The 22,807-nt window shown below is 34.9% G+C and overlaps 1 protein-coding gene across 4 annotated transcripts in view; it reads right to left on the bottom strand.

Moving 5' to 3' along the window:
- LOC129748112 (peptide transporter family 1-like) overlaps positions 1 to 22,807 on the bottom strand; it is a 36,536-nt gene that overhangs the window by 4,705 nt on the left and 9,024 nt on the right. For all 4 annotated transcript variants that reach the window (XM_055742603.1, XM_055742602.1, XM_055742605.1 and 1 more), the window contains 2 exons: positions 386 to 464; positions 38 to 266 (listed from right to left, as the gene is read on the bottom strand). In XM_055742603.1, coding sequence (XP_055598578.1) covers positions 38 to 266; positions 386 to 464 — 308 coding nt within the window. The remainder of the gene's footprint in view (positions 1 to 37; positions 267 to 385; positions 465 to 22,807) is intronic.

Genomic DNA, 22,807 nt, shown 5'->3' on the forward strand with positions numbered 1-22,807 from the left:
ACAATATACTAAATAATAATACACGTTTTTAACGTACGTAGCTGGCAGATTGAATGAAGGAATGGCACCTAGAGTTATCAGCACACTTCCGATGCAGTAAACCATCGATAGGTAGAGAATTGTTTTGAATTTCCCCATCCAACTGTCGGCGAGAATGGCTCCCATCATTGGGAAGAAATAGGCCAAACTGGTGAAAACGTGATAGATCACGGTGGCAGTATCGTCATCATTGTTGAGTTTCTGTGTGAGGTAGAGAGCCAAAACCGCTACAGGGGAAGAGAAAAAAGGGGGCACATTTCATTATGATTTGGTTTTCAGCTTGTTGAAATTTGAAATGGAACAAACAATCGATTAAAGAATCGATTAATCAGTCTCATATGCTTACTTCGCATTCCATAGTAGTTAAACCGTTCGCTGAACTCATTACTTATGATGAAAAATATCGATTTGGGGTACCGCACAGGCTAGAAAAACAGATAAAAATATTATTTTTTCGTCGGGTCTTTATTTTATGTTTCAAGTCTTAACATTTGTGTACGTAGGTATATTCGAAAATCCAGGAAAAAGAAAACATACAAATCTGACATACAGCTATCAACTATGAAAACAAATCATGCATCAAATTCATGTTATTTAAGACATGAGTGAGCAATTTGTAACAGACACCCTTCATTATAGTTTGCCGTCAAGGGCCTCCAACAACGAATGACAACAAACTACGGCCAATTTGAAACACTGTATGACAAATTAGCATTGGGTAAATTTAAATAAGCATTAAATTAGAGAGCAATTGTGGCACCAACATGAGTTTGACCTAGTGTCGTTTAATTGATTCGTTAAATGTTTGCATGTTTTTTGTTTCGATTAAAGTCACTCTTACATCTTCATGTCATTCGCGACTTTTTATCAGCGATGCAGTTGAACTTATCCGGTACAACTGTGTTCGATGTTTACTCTTGGGCTCGAACGCATGGACATCAACTCAAGAGGCACTGACTTGCCAACTATGTCACAAGCCAACATAATTTTGCCTTGAAATATTACTAAAATTCCTAAGGAATCGAACTACAATTACCAAAATATGGAACGTCTAAATACTTCAAGTAGATTGCTGTTTAATCAACGTAACTGGCAGCTTTCATGAGCGAGCACACATCACATGTAAGACTATACCACTGCATGGAATGTTTTTAGTTTCTGTACAGTCAAAATAAACCCAACAAATGTGACGTTCAACAAATTCCACAACTAGATTCCAGTGAGGTTAGGTTAGATTTAGCAGCTTTTTGCAGCTTCTAAAGGGACAAGAAAAAGTGTATAAAACTATGTACATAGGCATATTTACTATTCAAATCACGATTTCGCACGCTGGCTGTCTAAATTGTGCGGCTGGACGGTTTCCCTATTCCCCGGTCATTGAAATTGTTTGTTTCCGTAAGTGGATACCCGCCATAATCTCCCACCACACGCGCCTTAAGACACGTTAAACAATTTATTTTGCAATTCTCTTTTGTCAGGACTAGCTACCAAAAGTATACTGGCTTGGTTAAGCCTACCGAAATTGTACGGTCGTGACATTTGCTATTTCCGCCTCATCAAAGAAGAAATAAAAAATACTTGCTATCGCCATAATTCCGATACACAATACGGTTGAGGGAAGGTAATCTTGACCTTCGATGAGACTTGATGTTTATGGGGGCTAAATTGAAAATCGGTCAACCAATGGCAATGGAAGAATCCATCGGGAGATGCAAATGTGCTGTCTGTATTTTTGTTGATAAGCTTTTCCTATCACAATTATTCAACAGGGTGGGAGTAAAATAATCCGTTCATGTAGAAATTGAAGCGATACAAAAATGTTGAGAGAGGTTATTGATGGGATGATGAACAGGACAATTAACCTATAACGAATCTTCAGCAGTTTAAGCGTTAAAATGTGCAGCCAGCTTTTATTTAGGTGGAATCTACAAAAGATTTATGTGAATTTATTTTTTCGATAGAAAAAAAATTATGTTATTCGGAAGATATAAAATGTAATCTATGCCAAACTAACCCTTAGTGAATCACTTGGCTTAATTTATTTTTACTATCGCTTTACAATTGATGCATATGATACATCGGCTTATATTTCCACTCTTAGAAACTCTTAGTTATGTTTTATTCAAGTTAGTTCTAGAAGGACTTTGAATTGAAAGTTTAAATGAAACTTATTGTTATGATTAAAATTTGTTCTATTTTACAGCAGAAAAAATGATGCTATTATGAACCATAGATAAATACAGAGAATAAGTAATGTTACAGTAACTATGAAAAAAAAAAAAAACAAAAAATGTATCTTTCTTACCACTGAATCCACTATGCTGAACAAAGCTGTCTTAATTCGAGAAATTGGAAAAATTATCAAAATCACAACAAGATATGTATATGTATTGTTTTTTATTCAAATTCATTGAACCAACTGAATGATAACATAGATCGAGAAAACAACTTTTTACCAAGAATTTCAAAGCTGATGTCGATAATGTAAAAAAGTTACAAAAGTTACAAAAATTATAACAATAAAAAAAAGTTTTTAAATTACAGCAATACAATTAAAAAATTTTAAAAAATGACATATTTAAATAAAATACAAAATAACCTTAATTAACAAAAAAAAACGAAAAAAAATTACAAAACTGGCAAAAATGTCAAACATAACAAAAATTTAAAGAAAGATTGCAAAAAATAAATAAATGACAAAAGCGCTTTATGCGTTCAATAAAAATACGCAATGACTCTTTCTCAAGTTTTTTAAAGATTTCTAGCGCTTTTGTAATTGTTTCCAATCATTTATTTATATTTTGTAATATATTTTTTATTTTTGTGATGTTTGACATTTTTGCCAATTTAGTAATTATTTTCTTTTTTTTTGTTAATATAGGTTTTTTTTTATTTAAATATGTCATTTTTTAATATTTTTTCAATTGTCTTGTTGTAATTTTTGTAATTTAAAAACTTTTTTATTATTATTATAATTTTTGTAATTTTTGTAACTTTTGTTATTGGTTATTTTTATTTGTGTCACTTTTGTGATTTTTGTTTTTTTTTCTTGTAATTTTTGTCATTTTAGTCAATTTGGCCAATTTTGTCATTTTGTCATTATTTATTTTTTGTGATTTTTATCATTTTTGTCATTTCTAACATTTTTGTCATTTGAGTCATTTCTGTAATTTTTGAAGTTTTTGTGATTTTTGTAATTTTCTCTCATATTTATAATTTTTGTTATTTTTGTCATAAGAGACAAAAATTTATAAATTCTGACTAGTTGATTGAAAACTACCGTGCTTTAATTTATATTCGAGCTTATTGAACACCCTGTATGAGACCCTGTAGAGATGCAGGTACTCTGTTACATAGGTGAAATTCTCGTGGATGAAAATATCTACGAAGCTTTTATGTGAAGAATTTTGGGAGTATAAATAGTTTTGAAAAGCTATAATATTTACGTAGGGTTAAGGACTAAAGGTTTTTAGTTGTTGTGTTTTGTTGAACTCATCACTCTACGTTCAATTTTAATTAAAAACTATTCAAATGATACTACAGGGTGTCAACATGAAAGTGATACACTTTGTTTATTGCATAAACCGGAAACCATTTGTTAATATTTTTCAAAATCAATCTGGATAGCAGGGTGGCCAGCGAGTTTCCATTTTCAAATTCCCGGTTTTTTCCCGGTTTTCCCGAATGACATTGTATGGTTTCCCTCGATTCAAAATGCGCGAATAAATATGTCCATTTGACCAAAACTGAAGATATGTTTATGCCAGTTGAATGTAAAAGTGTAAGAGGACTTAGTTAAATCTTGAAACTCAAAAGTTATTCGAATTATGGTGATCGTAATACGGTAAGAAAAAAAATGTAGTTGTCCGAACCTTAACCGCAAATTGCTACTTTCTTTTCAGTTTTTCATACCATCTTTGTTTTTTATGAGACAAACTGCTATATTTTGATTATTCGCATAGATAAATCATAGTTTTGATATGATGCCATATACTACACAGTAAACGAAAATTACCGAGTTCGGTAATTTTTTTTACCGAAATCCTAACATGTGTAAATCGTTAAACTGTTCGGTAATTTTTTCGGTAAAAAATTGACGAACATCGGTTAATGAAGAATCGATTTACCGATGTTCGTTTATTTTTTACCGAAAAAACTACCGAACAGTTTAACGATTTACACATGTTAGGATTTCGGTAAAAAAAATTACCGAACTCGGTAATTTTCATTTACTGTGTACTTTTAAAATTTCAAGTTAAAATTCTATTTTTTTCTATTGAAATGTATAGACTGACCTTCTGATATTTTTTCTTCTAAAGCTCTTAAAACAGATTCAGTTGAAGCTTATTCATGATATGCTATCTGATATTTTCTTTCGGTTCTCATATTGAATACTGAAACAATTGGATACCTTAAACAATTTACTAGAATGCGCTGAGTTCTAGATTATATGTCCTATCTCAAAAATGCATGTTTTTATTCCATTTTTTATGTAATGTAAACAAGAATCACACAAAAACTTGTTCTCTTGTTACATCTTCTGTCTTCTGTGCGTTTTCAATATACCGAATGAAATGGTGCCATTTTTTCTGGCATTTTTTTCCGCATGGGACAACTTCCGATTTTCAAAAGTTGAAAATGAGCTAAATATTGAAAGAAAATATTTTCGCAACCAAATAAAATAATTTCTTCGAGGTCATGTCGTTTGTCAGAAATTTGATTTTTGAACTTACTTTTTTGACAGTTTTTCGACGCAAACAAATTATTTGATTTTTTTTATGTTTTATTAATCAAATGAAAATTTGAAGAATGGTTATGATTATTTTTGATTTTTGAGGTAGTGTAAACTAAATTGAAAACAGCTGAAAATAAGTAAAGTCACGTAAAAAAATTCTCATTGTTCAATCTATTTAAAAACTACCATTGATCATTAGATTGTTGTAAAAATAGCTTTTCAGTAAATTTTTCGACCGAGGTAAGACTTCATGGCTGAATAATTGAATTCATATCTCTCATATCTCGTTTTACGTTCTATTGAAATTAAATTTTTTTCATCAAATTATCCGACATTTTAGTCGGACTCTTCAAAATAACTTCCGCAGTGTAAATGTATTTGAAAAATTTCTGCTAATTTTTCAAGTTTCGTTTCAGTATGACGTGTTTTTCTGAAAAAAAAAATGAGCTCCTGATGCCGATTCGAACTTCGTAAATTCTGGACAAGTGTATAATTCCAGTTATAAGATGATGATAAGCTTAAATCTTAGTTTGTGAGATGTAGATTCAATTGAAGACTGTCTGATTTCAACATATGAATTCACATCACAATTCAAATTTTTTTTTATTTTGAATTGAATTTTTATATTTCTTCATTCAGTTTTTTAAGTTCTATTTTTATCAGATATTCGCAAAGAAAGTGCATAATGGTAAAAATCTTTGATTAATTATCGCTTAGTTAACTACCAAGACTTAACAGTTGTGAAACTTTTGTTTAATTTAAAAACCTTTTTTTATTCACTGTAGTGCACAATATGCTTGAGCAAAGAAATAAGCTAAGTTTGTGGTCGAGACATCTCGATTTTTCAAATATTCTCGAATTTTCCCGGAATTTGACTCATAAAAATAAAATATCGACATTTTTACACGCTCCTCTCAAATGGTTTACAATCCTGGAATAAACGACTATAGATTGTAAACTTTCTGAGAGAAAGTTCAGTCATGATGAAGTGAATGTATTTTAGGAATTCATAGTATTTAATAATCCATAACAAATTTTCCCGGTTTTATTTGAAATTCCCCGTTTTTCCCGGTTTTCCCGGTCTCATTTTAAATTCCCGGTTTTTTCACGGTTTTCCCGGTTCGCTGGCCACCCTGGGATAGCCAAGGAATATTTAAAGAAGGTACATAGTGTCAAAGCAGCCCTTTCTATTGTTGGTACAGGCTGTGACGTCACAATCACGAAAAAATTGTCAATATACTACAAACTTGCATTTTTCGTTGATAATATAATTAAAAGAATCTGCTGGAAATTTTCCACTTTGAAAACATGTTGATTCTTGCTCTTCAAAATCGGTAGAATAAAGTTGCATTTTCGAATAATTTGTCTATAAAGGAGACCATCGAAATTCGAAAAAAGTGGATTTTCCTCACTCAAATTAGTTCAAAGTCTTCAATGAAAATATTCTGTATGTTTTCGCAGCATTCCGAACTATGAAAAGCTTAAAATACTATTGAATCTTCTAAATCTCTTTGAAAAATGCTTATGAACTATTTTAAATATCTCGGGTTACGTTTAGATAAAACTCTTTCTTGGAATTTTCACATCTAAAATTTAGAGAAAATAAAAAACATCCCCCTCTGTGGTGTGCTCTGGAGATTAAGAAACTTTGTACCTCAACATGTTTTGCTGAAATTTTACTATGCATTCATTCACTCTTTGCTAAATTATCTTAAAATAGTTTGGGCACGCGCATCACAATCAAATCTCCAAAAACTTCAAACCTTACAAAATCGGTGTTTCAAAATATCGAAAAGCTTCCTTTGCTTTATCCAACTAGAGTTATTTACTCAACCACATCCCATAATATTTTACCTCTAGTAGACATTTGTGACTTTCAAACTATAATATACGTCTTTAATAGTTTACACTCAACAACGATCATCCAAGATATTCAGTTCTCGACTGAAATAAGAACACATAATACTCGCCACTTAAATCAATTACAACGATGTCGATCATCAACTAGCTTAGGTCAGAAAGAATCTCTTCCAACAAAATATAACTCCCTACCTAGCGAATTGAAAGAAACTAATTCTCGTTCCATGTTCAAAAACAAATTACTCCAAATATTCAAAACTAAATTAAGTCGTTAAAAAAAGTCGAACAAAGCTAGTCTTAAGTACCTTTTTTTTTTATTTTTGTAGCAATAATTTATGTTTTTTTTTTTTGTTACGATTATAGTCGTTTTACCATCTTTATTAGCATTCGCGACTTTATCAACGGTGCAGTTGGCGGATCGTTATTGAAAAACTTATCCGGTACAACTGTGTTCGATGTTTGCTCTTGGGCTCGAGCTCGCGGACATCGGCTCAGGAGACAACAGACTTGCCAACTGAGCTATATCACAAGCCCGATATAATTTATGTATAATCTTAGTGAAACATTTAAAATCTTATTAATTAGTTTTTGTAAATTTGTTTTGTTGTTGTTGTAAAGAATAATAAAATTTCATTTTAACATGGATCTCTTCAAAGGAAATCTCTTTCCATTGAGATTCTTGGTGTTAGTTAGTTTAATCAGTATCGTCACATTTCTCCGCATTAAATTATCTATTAGTGCGTTGAGTAAAATTTTGCTCGCGTATAGCTTTTGAATTCCTTTTGCTGCCAGACATGCTGAGAACAGTAGCGTCCATTACCAGGGGGCTCAATCGAGCCTTTTGGTGTGGGGGAGTTTGGTGAGCCGCTACAAAATTAAAAAAAATCCCTGATTCTAATCATTTCCTGCCATTTTACACTGTAAACATTTTGCATTTTTATAGTTTTGTAGAACAACTTATGTCTAAACCCAAAAGTCTGGAATTGTCTGGAAAAAATGTCAAAAGTCTGGAAGTCTGGAAACCTTAAAAACTGTCTGGCGGAACTCCAAAAAGTCTGGAAGATCCAGACTAAATCTGGAAGGTTGGCATCACTAGTTGTCACCGGAAGCCGAAAAGCAGTCAAGGAAATCGAAGCGCAATCATGCCCCGATCGAAATGGAAGATGAGGTTAGCGAGTTAGATCGTCGTGCTACAATCAAACGCACTAAACAGGATTCCCCTGAAAGCTCCGAAAAAGAAGATACGAACCAGCAGACCATCGCCGACGACGAGAGTGGAGCAAATATCGAAGATACCTACCTCTTCGGGTATGACGCTGCGTGAACTTCGTGCAAAACCGATGGTTCAAGTTAAGAATAAGAAGTGTTTTAAGGTTTTTTTTTCAAGGGAGTTAACTGCCAGGGTCATTCTTCCCTAAACGTGTTTTATGGGTAAGAAAGCTAAGTGGTAAATTTTCTATGACTTGCAACATCATCGGAAGCTATTTCCGAATAGCTACATTAGGCTAGTTCAGGAATTCAGCACTTGACAAGAGTTGTGTAAAACATCCAATATTTTTGCTAGGTGTACTGCCGCTGCCGGCAAGTCTGTCCCATATCCAAAAACAACGAACCGAGAAAAACGGCTTTAAAGGTTTTTATAAACTTTCGTGGATTTCTCGGTAGAAACTTTACCTTTTCTACTTCTTTCTTCACAGATATTAAGATAATTGTTGTTGTTGCGACCGCCGATTCGAACATCGAACCCATCGCTCCCCTATCATCAAACCATCATCGACCAAAAACGTCAAACATGCTTTCACAGCAGGAACACTAACAACATGCCAAAAGATTAGAAAAAGAGAATAGGTGAAAATTGGATTTGTCATTCAAGCTACGGTTAAAACGATTCCACGTTTAGTTCCGAAGTTAAATCACGTTAACATTCAGAGATTTGGCGATTATAAAGTTTAATCTAGTGAATCTGTAGGTACAATACTTAAATATCTATCGATTAGTGCTAACATTCTTATTGTATCTAGCTGGATCTGCGTAAAATACGACCTTTATCGATAGTGCCTTTCGCAATTAAAAGCTAAGCACATTGAACTGCCTACATCCGGTAAGAAACTAAAAAGATCAGCTTAACTCAACTTTAATCTATAGTTTTACCCTCATACGTTAACTTTCGTTACAATCGCTTTCAAGCAAAGCTGCTAGTGACCACTAGAGAAGCGCATATCGAAGTACCGCCGCGGTAAGCTCCAAATAAACCTTCTCTAAAAGCAGTGATATACAACATAACCTCTAACATTATAGGTCACTAAACCTTCGTACAACTTATTATTACAAGTGCCTTCTAGTTGTGTTACAGTTAAATACTGAACGTAAGCGTAACTAAGTTAATCTTATTACACATATTCTAACGTCAGTTTACTTTTAGAAATTTTGTATTCATCACACCTGGAATAAATTAACAGAATTAAACTGGTTTTACTGTCTCGCAACAGTTGTAGAATTTCGTCCAATGTGTTTTTGATTTGGTAGTTGTTGATGCGGAGGAGAAAATAATGATGGGACAGCCTTGCGAGTATATTTCGCATGCGGATTAAATATACCCGCAAAGCTGTCCCATATTTGGCTTTTCTTTTGTCAGTTGATCACTTGATTCTCTCTATCTGCGCTGTATTATTCACTTTACTGGTTGTTTACTGATAAAAATAAGTTTTAAATGATGTTTATGACATGTTTAGATAGTCAAAGATTAAGAAAGTTTATCGTAAGAAATTGAGTGGGTCTATAATAAAATGAATAACAACGTTCCATGAATAAAACAACCTGTACACACTTAGAAAAATCCATGTAACATTACATGCGATAGCATGGGTAGAAAGGAATCGGGTATTAACACGCAACAATACTGCTTGATGCATGTAAACTTCCCATCGCATTCAACTGCTTTGTTTACTGTAGGTTTACATTTCCAATGTCACTCTTTGGTATGGCTATTTATCCAATAAGAAAAAAAAGATCGGGTTTCTCGTTTACAATACATTTATTTTGGAACACAAACACTACAGCTAATATTAACAAGTTAACAAATTAAATATTACACACTGAAACTATTCACTGTTTCGAAACGCCGGTTGATGTTTTCCGATTCTCTAAGCGACGGAAACGATGACAGGTGCCGGAGGACATCGAAAGCTGTCGAATTTCTGAAAAACAACAAATGGAACAAGTTAATCGACATTGTAATTGCTTCTCAAAAAGGTATTTCAATAAATCTTCACTTTCCTTACTGAATAATTCCATGCCCTCACGTCCGGGAGGAGGTTCCAACTGGATCAGAAGCAAACAGCACACGAACAGGTACAACAAAATACGGATGAAGGTTGTGACACCGATATTTACATGAAATTGCAAGTTAATTTGATTTATCGGCCTAGCGGTGAAAAGTGATGTCCTTTTTAGTAGGGACATCTAAAGATTATGAATTTTTTTTTTTTATATAGATGGATAGAAGGTTAGAAGAAATGAAAGATGGTGAAAATGAGCGGGTAGAATTTGTCTAGAAGCATTACCATCACATACCAAATTTTTGTTCCTCACGAGCCTACTACTATGAAGTGGTAGATACAGATAGAGTTGCATCTACCACCACACATTAGTAGGCTTAGCGTGGTCCGCCCCACAAGCGAGAACTTGTAGTGCGGACGAACTACAAGTTCTCGCTTGTGGGGCGGACCACGCTAAGCCTACTAATGTGTGGTGGTAGATGCAACTCTATCTGTATCTACCACTTCATAGTAGTAGGCTCGTGAGGAACAAAAATTTGGTATGTGATGGTAATGCTTCTAGACAAATTCTACCCGCTCATTTTCACCATCTTTCATTTCTTCTAACCTTCTATCCATCTATATAAAAAAAAAAAAAATTCATAATCTTTAGATGTCCCTACTAAAAAGGACATCACTTTTCACCGCTAGGCCGATAAATCAAAGTAACAAACAAAAATTACGGTGGTTAATCTCTTCATAAAATTGCAAGTTAATTTCATCGCAAATGTCAAGATGCTATACTCTTTTTCATATTTTCTGCGGCGATGATACGAAAAAGTGTAATGTAAGTTTACATTTTTCTTTCTGTGTACCATCATATTTTGGGAAGTTTTTCGGTAGATTATCTTTTTAGAAAGACTATGAATACCTTCAAATTAAATTAATGCTGAATCAGAAACAGCAAAGTATCTTGGCTGCAAATATTTGATGAGAAAAATCAATTCAATATGACTTGAGCGTGTGTTACCAGGTACGCGTATTTTTGTTCATGATTTTATGAAAGTCCAAGCAGCAAGTAACAGCATGACAAAAACCTAAAAAATATGGCTTTGTAGCTGACTATTTTCCATGTTTTACAAAGATCAATTTAATAAGCTTCATGTGAAATTAAAAAAAAAACAGTTTGATGGAATTTACCCATTAGGCTAAACTTAGCTTGTAAAAATTATGGAGATTGTTATTTTTAACTTCACTGTACTGTTTTATTTAGTCTAACTTTCGCAATTTCAATGAATGCTTATTTTGTCGCACACATTGCATGAATATTTGTAAAATTAACGTAAATTAGAGGAGCAATTTTGAAGCATTCTGTATAAATAGACATATGGGACAGCTTTGCGGGTATATTTCATATGGGACAGACATGACTTGGTATTTTTTTCATATATGTTGAGAACAAAGTTATGAAAGTTTTTAGTCTAAATTGAAGAACTAACTGTATTTGAACGATTTTCGAGATAAACTGAAAAATGCCGAAAATGCATATGGGACAGTCTTGCCAATAGCGGCAGTGTACTGAAAGTGAATCTTTAAAATGTTAACTTGATAATAGCACTTTTCATGGAATAGTTTTAGTTATGCAGTAAAATCATTGCCAGGTATCAAGAAAGGGACCGTTCACATACCACGTGGACAACTTAGGGGGGGAGGGGGGTATGGAAATGTCCTCGCTTGTCCACGGAGAGGGGGGTAGGGGTTTGGGTCATGCCCACGTGGACATACATACATACATACTTTCAAAATATTTTCTAAATGTGAATAAATATTAAGATGTTTAAATCAAAATCTTAAAATTGCAAAGCTTTCCAGTTTAAGTTTTAACAATTAGTTGCTGCTAGAAAGCAAGTGATAAATATGATAATTTAGAAATCATATATTTATATCCGGAAATCCTTATTCGTTTTTTTTTTTCAAAATCATCCATTTCAATAACAAAGAGGCAAAAAGGGGTGTTTCTAACTTTCAAATTATTGGTATTTAAAAAAAAACTATTTCAAATCTGTCCACGTGGACATCCGGGGAGGGGGGTAGGGGTTTGCCAAATGTCCACGCTTGTCCACGGAGGGGGAGGAGGGGGTCAAAAATCTCATTTTTCTGTCCACGTGGTATCTGAACGGCCCCAAATATGTTAATCACCATTGTACATAATGAGCGATGAAAATAATAGTTTTATAAGATAGAAAACGTATGTGTTAATAAGAATGGAATAAATGATTTTTTTTCGAAAAAAAAAAATGAGATATTTAAACATGTATGAAAAGTGGGTATTTTACATATTTTTCGAATTGTTGTCGTCGTTGTCCTTTCCTCCCCGCCTTTGGATGGGGTTTATGTTTCATTTCCACTACCTAACTTAGGATTTTATTTCAAAAAATCAATCCAGAATGGTGATAACTCTTAAACTTAACTGCCAATCATTTTGTAAGATCGAAAAACACATGGATCAAAGATTAATCCATTGTTTTTCTAAATTGATGATTTTTCGAAAAATAAATATTTTCCATTTCCAGTTTTCTCAGTGCTAGTCAAACAGTTTTCATTAGTATGGATTGTTAAATTAACATATTTCGAAATATTCTGCGCAAAAAGTAAGTAGGAATTATGATTGGGATTGGTTTTATGCCGATTTTTGTGGAATCCGTCTTAAGGCGGGGTTGGGCACTAGAGGGTTAAATATTTATTTATTATTATGGTAATGATTTTGAAGAATCCGTGATGCTAGTAATAAAACCAAAGTAGTTACTTTTGATGAGTAATTTATTATGGAAAGTTGGCAAATTCAATCAACAACATATTCATACTTCAAATGCAAATTTAACCCATAAACCACATTTAATTATGAATTTGAATTTTTCAAATTATACTCGAGTCTCTTCTGAAGGCGAAAACGATTGTCAATAACGATGTGTCAAATTTCATAATTTACGCGATCGCTTGTATGACTGATCGATCTCATCGAATGTTAAAATGATGGAATGTGAAAAAAACAAGGAAACCATCACCTCAGTTACTAAACTTCACATAAAAAATCGAACCACAAGAATTCACTTCCCTTCCTAAATTCTTTGCAATGACAAATCGAATTACGCCCGTCATTCGGAATAACATGTCAACCTTCTCGGGCAACAAATCAATCCGCGGGAAGCAGTGTGTCAAGTCAAACCAAACAGACCCACCAACAACGGACAGACAGACTGATTTGGCGATTCTCGTACAGGTTTGATGAGTTGAATGGGGGTCAATGTTAAAGCTACGGCAGTCAGTACCTATCTGTAGTAAATAGGTAACTACTACTTAATGTTTACACTTCGTCCACTGCACTTGATGGCTTAGCAGCTTATCGAACGATCAATGAGGCGTGGGATGCGTTAAGCACTAAGCATGGCACAGACAGTTGGTCGGTGTGTTCGGTTGGCGGGGAAGATAGTTAACGTTTTCATTCCTCCCGAAGCTTATGATACTAGTTTCGATTTCGATTAACCGGCTCTGCTCTGGCCGGAATGTGAATGGTCGTAGTAAAATGTATTAATGGTGCGCGCGTACCTTCATTGAGGTTCGCCATTCAGGGACGAAGGTTTCTCGTTTCGTTTTCTATCGGAATCGAACTTATCGACTTTTTACGCCATTAAAATTATTGTAACATTTAAATCACTGTTATCTTTTTATTTGTAGATAGAACTAAGCGTAAGCATCGCAATTGATATTTTAATTGGTTTCTAAAAAATATTATAAATATTCTTTATGCAACATTATAAGCTGACACCTTTTAAAACGACCTAGGGTTGTGAAGAATGCCGTAGAAATGTAGAGGACATGGGTTATTACATTAAAAACCGTCGATTTTGAAGTCGTGCAGAATCTTATGCCTGGGGTTAAGAACAAGTTTTGAGCCTTCAGTTATACTGATGAAATGAATAAAGTGAATGATGCCAAAACAAGCTCCTATTGCTCATTTATAATACCTAAAGAAATGGTGTAAATCCGGGGAAAACTTGAGTTTTAAGATAGAATTTGGTCTGTTCGGATTTGAAGCAAAACATCTTTAGCTGCCGATAATAGCTTTTCATATATCAGAACAAGAATAGCAAAGAATTGATATTGGACGAGTTTTTACACGATGAGTGTTGTCAGATTTAAGAATTGGATGGAAACATTCAAGTCATTCTCAAAAGGCTTGAACGAAAAAAACGCATATCGATCAAGCGATCTAGCGAAATCACAAAATCAAGACTTTGAAAACCTACTGAGCAGAAAAGTGAAATAGAGGTAGCCTAATTAATATAGATGGAGGGTAAATGGCAGGGTAATCGAGGCTGAGTCATTCAGCCGAAAGTCATGATGTCGAGGCCAAAGCGATTCGGCCGATGGACGTTAGGCCAAATGGGTTATCAGGCCAAACAGGTCACTAGGCCTATGGGTTATTTGGCCGATGGTTATCCAGCTGAAGGCAATTAGGCCGAAAGTTCGCAAAGCCGAAAGGATGTTAGGCCGAATGGTCATTAGGCCAAATGGTCATTTGGCAGAATGATCATTAGGCCGAATAGACGATAGGCCAAATGGACTATAGGCTGAATTGACGACGATAGGCCGAATGGTCGTTAGGTCGAATGGATGCTAGTCCGAACGATCATTTGGCCTTATATCCATTAGGCCTGATGACCATTCCGCCTAACGACCATTCGGCCCAACAAACATTTGGCCTAACAACCATTCGTCCAACATGCAAACAAACGAAGATATGTCTTAACGGCCTAGCATACATTTGGCCTAAGGACTAATCGGCCTAGGGACCATTCGGCCTAATCAACATCTGGCCTAATGACCTTTCGGCCTAATGGCCATTCGGCCTAACGACCTTTCGGCCTTACGATCATTCGGGCCTTAGGACCATTCGGCCTAACATCCATTCGGTCAAATAATATTCGGTCAAATAACCTTCGGCCAAATGTACCATTCGGCCTATTGTCCTATTCGGTCGAAAATCCTTCGGCCTGTTAATCCATCCGACCTAACGACCTTCGGCCTTACATCTCTCGTAATCAAACAGCTCAACTCTGCAAAAAATGGACGTCTTAGAGTCCCATTATTCTTTTTACGGAAGTCTAAAAATAGTCCGATAAAAAAAGAAACCATCGAAAGCACACATTCACCAACGTCGCCCAAACCAGTAACTTTTATCCACCTACTATCAATAATTTATAGGTTTAAATGTTCTTCCGGGAGCAACAGACACAAAACTGCACAATGACACGCGGGTGTGTATCTTTCTTGTGACATTTATCCAATGCACGCATATGTCACGTAAGCACCCAGCAGCGGAAACACGGCCACATTTCTGGTCACTAGTGGGTTCATCGATCTAATCGAATCCACCAGAGGTCATCTGTCGTTGCTGGAGATGAATACGAAATCATCCCCAGCGACGCGACGATCCTTTAGCGCGATGGCATTCGATTATGGTGTTTCAAGTTGAGTTTTTGTGTTTTTTTTTTGGTTTCTGTAAACTTATTTATGGTGAATTGATTACATTCAAAATCATTCCACTTCTAGTATAAATATGTATATTCTCATTCCATGGGAGAAATAACGATAAAAACTCTTGAAACAGCTTAACAGCGATTATACACAGAAGGGGTTACCCTTGTCATAACTGGTCTGCGACCAAGATGCTGCGCTGCTGTCGATCGAAGGCCACGGTCAAATTGAAATTAATTGATTCGGAAGAGTGTTTTTGACAGCATCGCGACGCAGTTTGTCAGCAATCGAGTATATCCGAGCGGAATTCGTTGCACAATTGATTTCGTAGGAAAAAGTTGTAGAAATTACGATGTAGAAATAAAAACATCTTTCGCTGTCAGTGGTGACGTTTTTCTTTGTAAATCTTTCATTAAAGGGTCACGGCTACGCAGGGCAATGGCTGTTTTAGTTGGAAAACAAGATGATGGATGGTTTGCACTTCTTTTAGTGAAAATGAAATTAATTTGTACTATTCAAATTTTATACTATGCTATGTTTGTTTATCCTAATTTTAAATTATAGGGGAGAGTGGGGTATTATGGGCCACTTTTTTCTTTGTTTCATAACTTCTTTATTTGAAAAGATAAAAAGAAAATAATAATTGGAACGGCTTTCTACATTTTTTGTTATTTTTCAAACACATTAATTTACCAAGTTTTGACTGTTTTAAAAAAAAGTAATTTTTTTTAGATTTTTCAAAACTGTGGGGAAACGTGGGCCACCAAATCCAAATTGACTAGATAATGTGCAAAGTTTATGAGTTGAACCAAAACTGAAATTTCATAGCTCAATTAGTCATTTTAAAGCGATTTCAGATGATTGAATAAAAAAGAGAGCTGGGTATGATCGAATAGTTCCTAAAACCTGACTCGCTAACGTTTCGGCAAAATTACATACATAGGATTTATGTTCGTCTCTATCGTATTAGAAAAGGTGGACAAAACATTTTTCATAACTCTTCATTTGGCATAAGAAAACTTTACAAATTGTAATAACGTATTTTAAATTTTGAATGTGTATAAAATCACCAAAATATAGGTGGCCCAAGATACCCCACAAAATGTGGCCCACGATTCCCCACAAGCAATGATTTGGAAATTGGTTGCGTTTGTGTGACCTATTTATGTTTCATCAAAAATTCCTTTTCCATGTGAAAGAACATGACAAAACCAAGATCATAAGCGTATGAGCATATTTTTGTTATGTAATTTAGATCTCCCACAGATGCAATTTTGCGGGTGCTTGTTTAATTATGTAAGTACATTTTTCTAGGCAAGTTAAATTAAAGAAGCATTTGATACGCACATAAGTCAACAGCATTTAGAAAAACATGCTTACGCAAAGCGACGACGATGACAGTTGGATTGGGATTTTTATCTCAACACACAGCTGAGATATTTAAAGTGGCCCACGTCTCCCCATGGTCCCCGTTACCCCACTCTCCCCTACATTAAAATATGGATCCCCCATGATTTAAAAAAAATCTAAAAATATAATATAATATACAAACTCTAAAGAATAAAAAAACCGAGAAATGCTTTCGCATCTGGATTTCAAATCTCAATGACAAATAAACGTTAATCTCACGCAAATAATCTCGACTGAATTCAAAGAGTACAATTAACATGTTACTGACATCAATCCAGATGTTTTTTTTTCACACGAGAATGTGAGTTTTTTTCCTTTGGGTTTTCCAAAAACAGGTGCAAGATATTTTTATGTCATTTTGATGGTTGCACTGTTCAATATAAGAACCAGTGTACTATAGTGCCTAGTACTAGAATTAAATTGATTGCTTAACCAAAATACCATGTAGCAAGATAAATTAACAGCAGAGTTTTTATTGAAATTATAGGTCATTTGTTTTTATACCTTGAATTTACTTTTAAAAAATCGGGTTTTCATCTTAACATCAGATTTTGGAAATTCCACTTTTGATCATAAATCGGATAAATCTTTTAGGATCCGAAGAAAACCACTTAACGATTGATGTAAGTTTTGGGTATTATAGGCTCAACTTTATACATTCGATATCCAAATGTTAACCCTAATCCGATTGATTGTCAATGACACTATTGGAAGTTTGGGAGCTTGTAACTTTTTCGGGTGCACCCAAATAATACAATTTTCTCGGGGACACTCAATGAATTCTTGAAATCTTTAACCCTCATCCGCATTAGATTTCATTACCCTAATCAGCACTTGTGGTGTCAATTTGACACCACAAGCTCAAATCGTTATAACTTTTGGCGTGTTAGACCGATTTAAACAAAACTTACATCAAAAGAAACCTTGTAATGTCAGTAAAATATGTTTAGAACATTATATATAGCTAAAGTTACTAGTTTTCTCGTTATTCAGCATGAAAGAAAAAAAAATCCGAAAAAACATGCCTCACGAAAACTGCTGTAGTTCATACGTTACACGTCCAAAAAAATATTTGCCTTATGCATATGAAAGCTGAAGTTAATGCCTACATCATGAAGACAAGAAATATTTTTTTAAATTTTTTTTAATGAAATGGTCACAAAAAGTTCAAAAAAGTGGTCTAAAAAACCTACTTTTCATTCGATTGCTAGTAAATACTGTTTGAGCAATGGTAGAGTTTTGAAAAAAATATGACTACAAAATGTATTAAAATTCCAACATTTTGCTGTCTTTAGATGTTTGATGCAACAAAAATTGAGTTTACTGGAATTTTTCAAAGTTCACTACTTTGCGTGATTTTTTTACAAATTGAAATTTCATCTGTTTTTGTGGTCCACCGTCAGGTTGTACCCGGATTATCAGTGCTTTTACTTTGTTTGGACCAACCAAGAGTATATTCATTGGAAAGCACATTTAATCTCCATTCTAGTGAGGTGCTACAATTCACGCTGTGAGATTTCACAAAAATATGAAAATTATAAACATAAAATCATTCCTGAATTTCTAGAACTCCAAGCACCTCGTCCAGCAAAAAGTGTTTGTTTGCTCTCCGATTAGGTACGGTGGGTGGTGATTTGGGCAGAGAGCGAAGCCGACAGACGAAATCATGATGCGTGTCGTACGTTTCTTAGTTGGAAATTTTCTATTGACAGTAGTTCACGTTTGCTAGTCACGACACGCATCATTATTTCGTCTGTCGGCTTCGCTCTCTGCCCGAATCACCACCCACCGTACCTAATCGGAGAGCAAACAAACACTTTTTGCTGGACGAGGTGCTTGTAGTTCTAGAAATTCAGGAATGATTTTATGTTTATAATTTTCATATTTTTGTGAAATCTCACAGCGTGAATTGTAGCACCTCACTAGAATGGAGATTAAATGTGCTTTCCAATGAATATACTCTTGGTTGGTCCAAACAAAGTAAAAGCACTGATAATCCGGGTACAACCTGACGGTGGACCACAAAAACAGATGAAATTTCAATTTGTAAAAAAATCGCGCAAAGTAGTGAACTTTGAAAAATTCCAGTAAACTCAATTTTTGTTGCATCAAACATCTAAAGACAGCAAAATGTTGGAATTTTAATACATTTTGTAGTCATATTTTTTTCAAAACTCTACCATTGCTCAAACAGTATTTACTAGCAATCGAATGAAAAGTAGGTTTTTTAGACCACTTTTTTGAACTTTTTGTGACCATTTCATTAAAAAAAATTTAAAAAAATATTTCTTGTCTTCATGATGTAGGCATTAACTTCAGCTTTCATATGCATAAGGCAAATATTTTTTTGGACGTGTAACGTATGAACTACAGCAGTTTTCGTGAGGCATGTTTTTTCAGATTTTTTTTCTTTCATGCTGAATAACGAGAAAACTTGTAACTTTAGCTGTATATAATATATTTTACTGACATTACAAGGTTTCTATTGATATAAGTTTTATATGAAGTTCATAATAATTCAAACGACTTAAATAGATTTTACTTTTGTGGTGTCAAAATGACACCAAAAGTCGGAAAAGGGAGTTTTTTTGTCCAGGCTTCCAGGGTTCGTCCATAAAAAAAGTAAAGATGCAATATTGAAGAACTTTTGAATTCATTTAGGGTCCCCGAAGAAATTTTTGTATTTTGAAGCTTCTGAAAAAAGTTACAAGCCTTCAAACTTGCAATGGTGTCAAAATGACACCCTAATGCGGATGAGGGTTAATATTGATCTCTACTTTTTTTATGGGCGCAACCTGAAAGCCTAGGAAAAAACTCCATAATCAGACCTTGAGTGTCAATTTGACACTCCTCGCATTAAACCGCTACCTATATCTTTCTTGTTCTTCAACCGATTTTTACAAAATTTATAGTTTTGGAAACCTCGTAACGTTACATTTTCTAATTTTAATCCCGACGGGTGAGCGAAAACAGAAAAAAAACGTAGGAGTTCGTCTGAATTTTCTGTATTTAGTTTTAGTTTTATATTTATCATATTTGTGTAAAGTATTGCAGCGCTAGTGTAATTACGCCGCTAGAATCGGTATGAAATTTCCGTTGTGTTGAATAGAAATTTATTGCGGAAATCCTGTGTTAATATATGTACTCAGAATCCAGTGCAAAGTAGAATTTAAGTCTTCGAAACTTGTCGATTTTTTGCAGAATTTATAAGTAACTTTTACATGAGTAAATTTGATCTTTAAGGGTTGTATGGGAAATTCATTCAACACCTAATAACTTTTTTGCCTAATAAGACCCGAAATTAAGATATTCGACTGAGATGTACAGCGGAAAATTTCCTTCAGAGAAATTATAAATTGGCACAAAAACCATGAACAAGCTCGGTTCCACAGAAGAAACAAAAACGATGTTGATTCTCCAGTACAAAATATTCAATTTTATCATACAACTCTAAAAGTTGAAATTTACTCATGTAAACGTTCTTCAAAAGTTCTGCGAAAAATCATGGATGAGTTTTTAACTAAAACGAAGCTTTTGAGAAATTTGAAAATGTTCCCAGCTCTACTCAGACTACTTTAACGGGTAAAAATTGACTTTAAAAAATCTAAATTAATTAAACTTTAAAAAAATGTGTAATTGATGAATCAGTATGAAGTAGAATGATGTAATGTAAAATGGTAGTCTACCGAAATTCAGTGACCAGACACTGCTGTTGCGATTCCGTTCGGTTTGGATGCTACTATATTTACTCATCATTATTCATCTTCTGTTAATTTGCGGTGATGCAAATGGTAGCGTCCAAGCCATTTCCCAAAGAAAACAGTAATGCAGCGTGGTAGTGGTAATATTAAAAAAAACTGGGTTTTTGTGTTCCCACGCTCGAATTTACAAAGACTTTATGGTCTTTTTATTTTAAATACAGTTTCGTTTTTGAGGGAATTATACAATAGATATAAAAGATATAAAACAGGGTGTGTTCCGGAATCAAAATTTAAGAAGCTTTAGTTGATGGTAGGATCCAAAAAGCTTTCTAGCATTTTTTAAGTCCGATCGGTGTGATTTTTTATTCCATTTAATAGCTTGATTTAGTAATAAGAATTGTATTCGAAGAAAAATGCAACACTTTGTTTGTGAATAACTTTAGAATGCATGGATGTAAATTGATGAAATTTCAGACGAAGCTACTTGGTGATGTAATGTTTACATATGCTATTTTTTGTTATGTTCCTGTTTCCTGAACCTTGACCTTCAAAATAATTAAAATTTTACATACAATATAACAAATTTAGCTTATTGTCCTCCTTCGACACAAAAATAACATATTTGACTTTTTATCACTCCACCGCAGTTTATCCACAATCATTATAAAATATTGAGTGATTCGCAGATTCCACAGATCGTTACCCTCCTCAAGTACTATACATCTAATTTTTCATTTTTTTCTCTTTGTTTATCTCCGGGAAATACAGGCGAGACTTGTTAAAGAAAAGTTTCCGGTTGGAAACCTGCCAGGTGACAAAGAGTTCACTTTGCTGCCCATTACGATATTTTTCAAAATATCTTCCCACTAGCAGTCCAAATATTTTGCGCACGATTTGACCACCGTATTTTGTTTATATTACCGGTCTACTCAGAAAAATTGAGCTATCATCACTTCATCTATTGATATTTTCGGATCGAGCTTGAAAAAACCTTTCACATTCCTTAATTTCATGGAATCAATCATCTTAATTTTTATTCAAATTTTAGCTCACTATTGCGTCCCAGATTGAAAACATCTGGGCGACTCTAAGGCGACGAGGGGTCCCAGAGAAACTAGTTCATCTCATCGAAGCACAATACGAGGTATTTTCGTGCAAGGTCTTACACGACGGTGTCTTGTCCGAACCAATCCCGGTAACTGCTGGAGTGAGACAAGGATGTATTTTATCACCGCTACTTTTTCTAATTGTAATGGATGAGATTCTGACTGGATCGATCGACTGTGCACCGAACCGAGGATTGCCGTGGAATCCTTCAACAATGGAACAACTGAACGACCTTGACTTGGCTGATGATATTGTTTTGCTCGCCCAAACACAACCGGATATGCAGAGCAAATTCGACGACCTCACCGAAAGTTCCAAGGCAGCAGGTCTCAAAGTCAATGTCGGAAAGACCAAGTCGATGGAGATCAACACAGGAAATCCCTCCAGTTTCATGGTAGTTGGGTAGCAAGTTGAGAAAGTGGAGTGCTTTCAGTAGCTTGGTAGCCAGATAACGCCTGATGGTGGTACCAGGAAAGACATCGAAACCCGGATCAGAAAGGCCCGATTTGCGTTTGCGAGTCTCCGAAACATCTGGCGTTCACGCCAGATCTCTCTACAAACAAAAATCAGAATCTTCAACTCAAACGTCAAATCCGTATTGCCGTACGGGTGCGAAACTTGGTGCACATATGCGGTGACGACGCGAAAACTGCAAGTATTTGTAAACCGCTGCCTGCGGAATATCATCCGCACTTGGTGGCCTGGCAACTGGATCTCGAATGAGGAACTACATCGCCGGTGTCATTAAAGGGCGCTAGAAATCGAGATTCGGGAACGTAAGTGGAGATGGATTGGGCACACGCTGCGAAAAGATGAAAACGAGATTTGCAGAGAGGAGCTAGATTGGAATCCAGAAGGTCATCGTAGAAGAGGCAGACCTAGAAACTCGTGGCGGCGAAGCCTAGCCGCTGAAATCCGAACTGTCGACGAGAATCTTGACTGGGACCAGGTGAAGACGCTGGCTCCGGATCGTCAACAGTGGAGGTCTTTTACCACGGCCCTATGCACCGGAGGATCGGCGCGGGATCATTAAGTAAGTAAGTATTGGATCCTCTTGAACTTTTTAAACAATTTACCATGTGAACTTTGGTCGAATAGTTGCTTCCAGCTGTTTTTGAGTCTCCCACTAGGACTTTTCTGGATTTTTCTCGATCATTACA

Source organism: Uranotaenia lowii, chromosome 2 (genome assembly GCF_029784155.1).
Source record: "Uranotaenia lowii strain MFRU-FL chromosome 2, ASM2978415v1, whole genome shotgun sequence".
Taxonomy (NCBI): Eukaryota; Metazoa; Arthropoda; class Insecta; order Diptera; family Culicidae; genus Uranotaenia; species Uranotaenia lowii.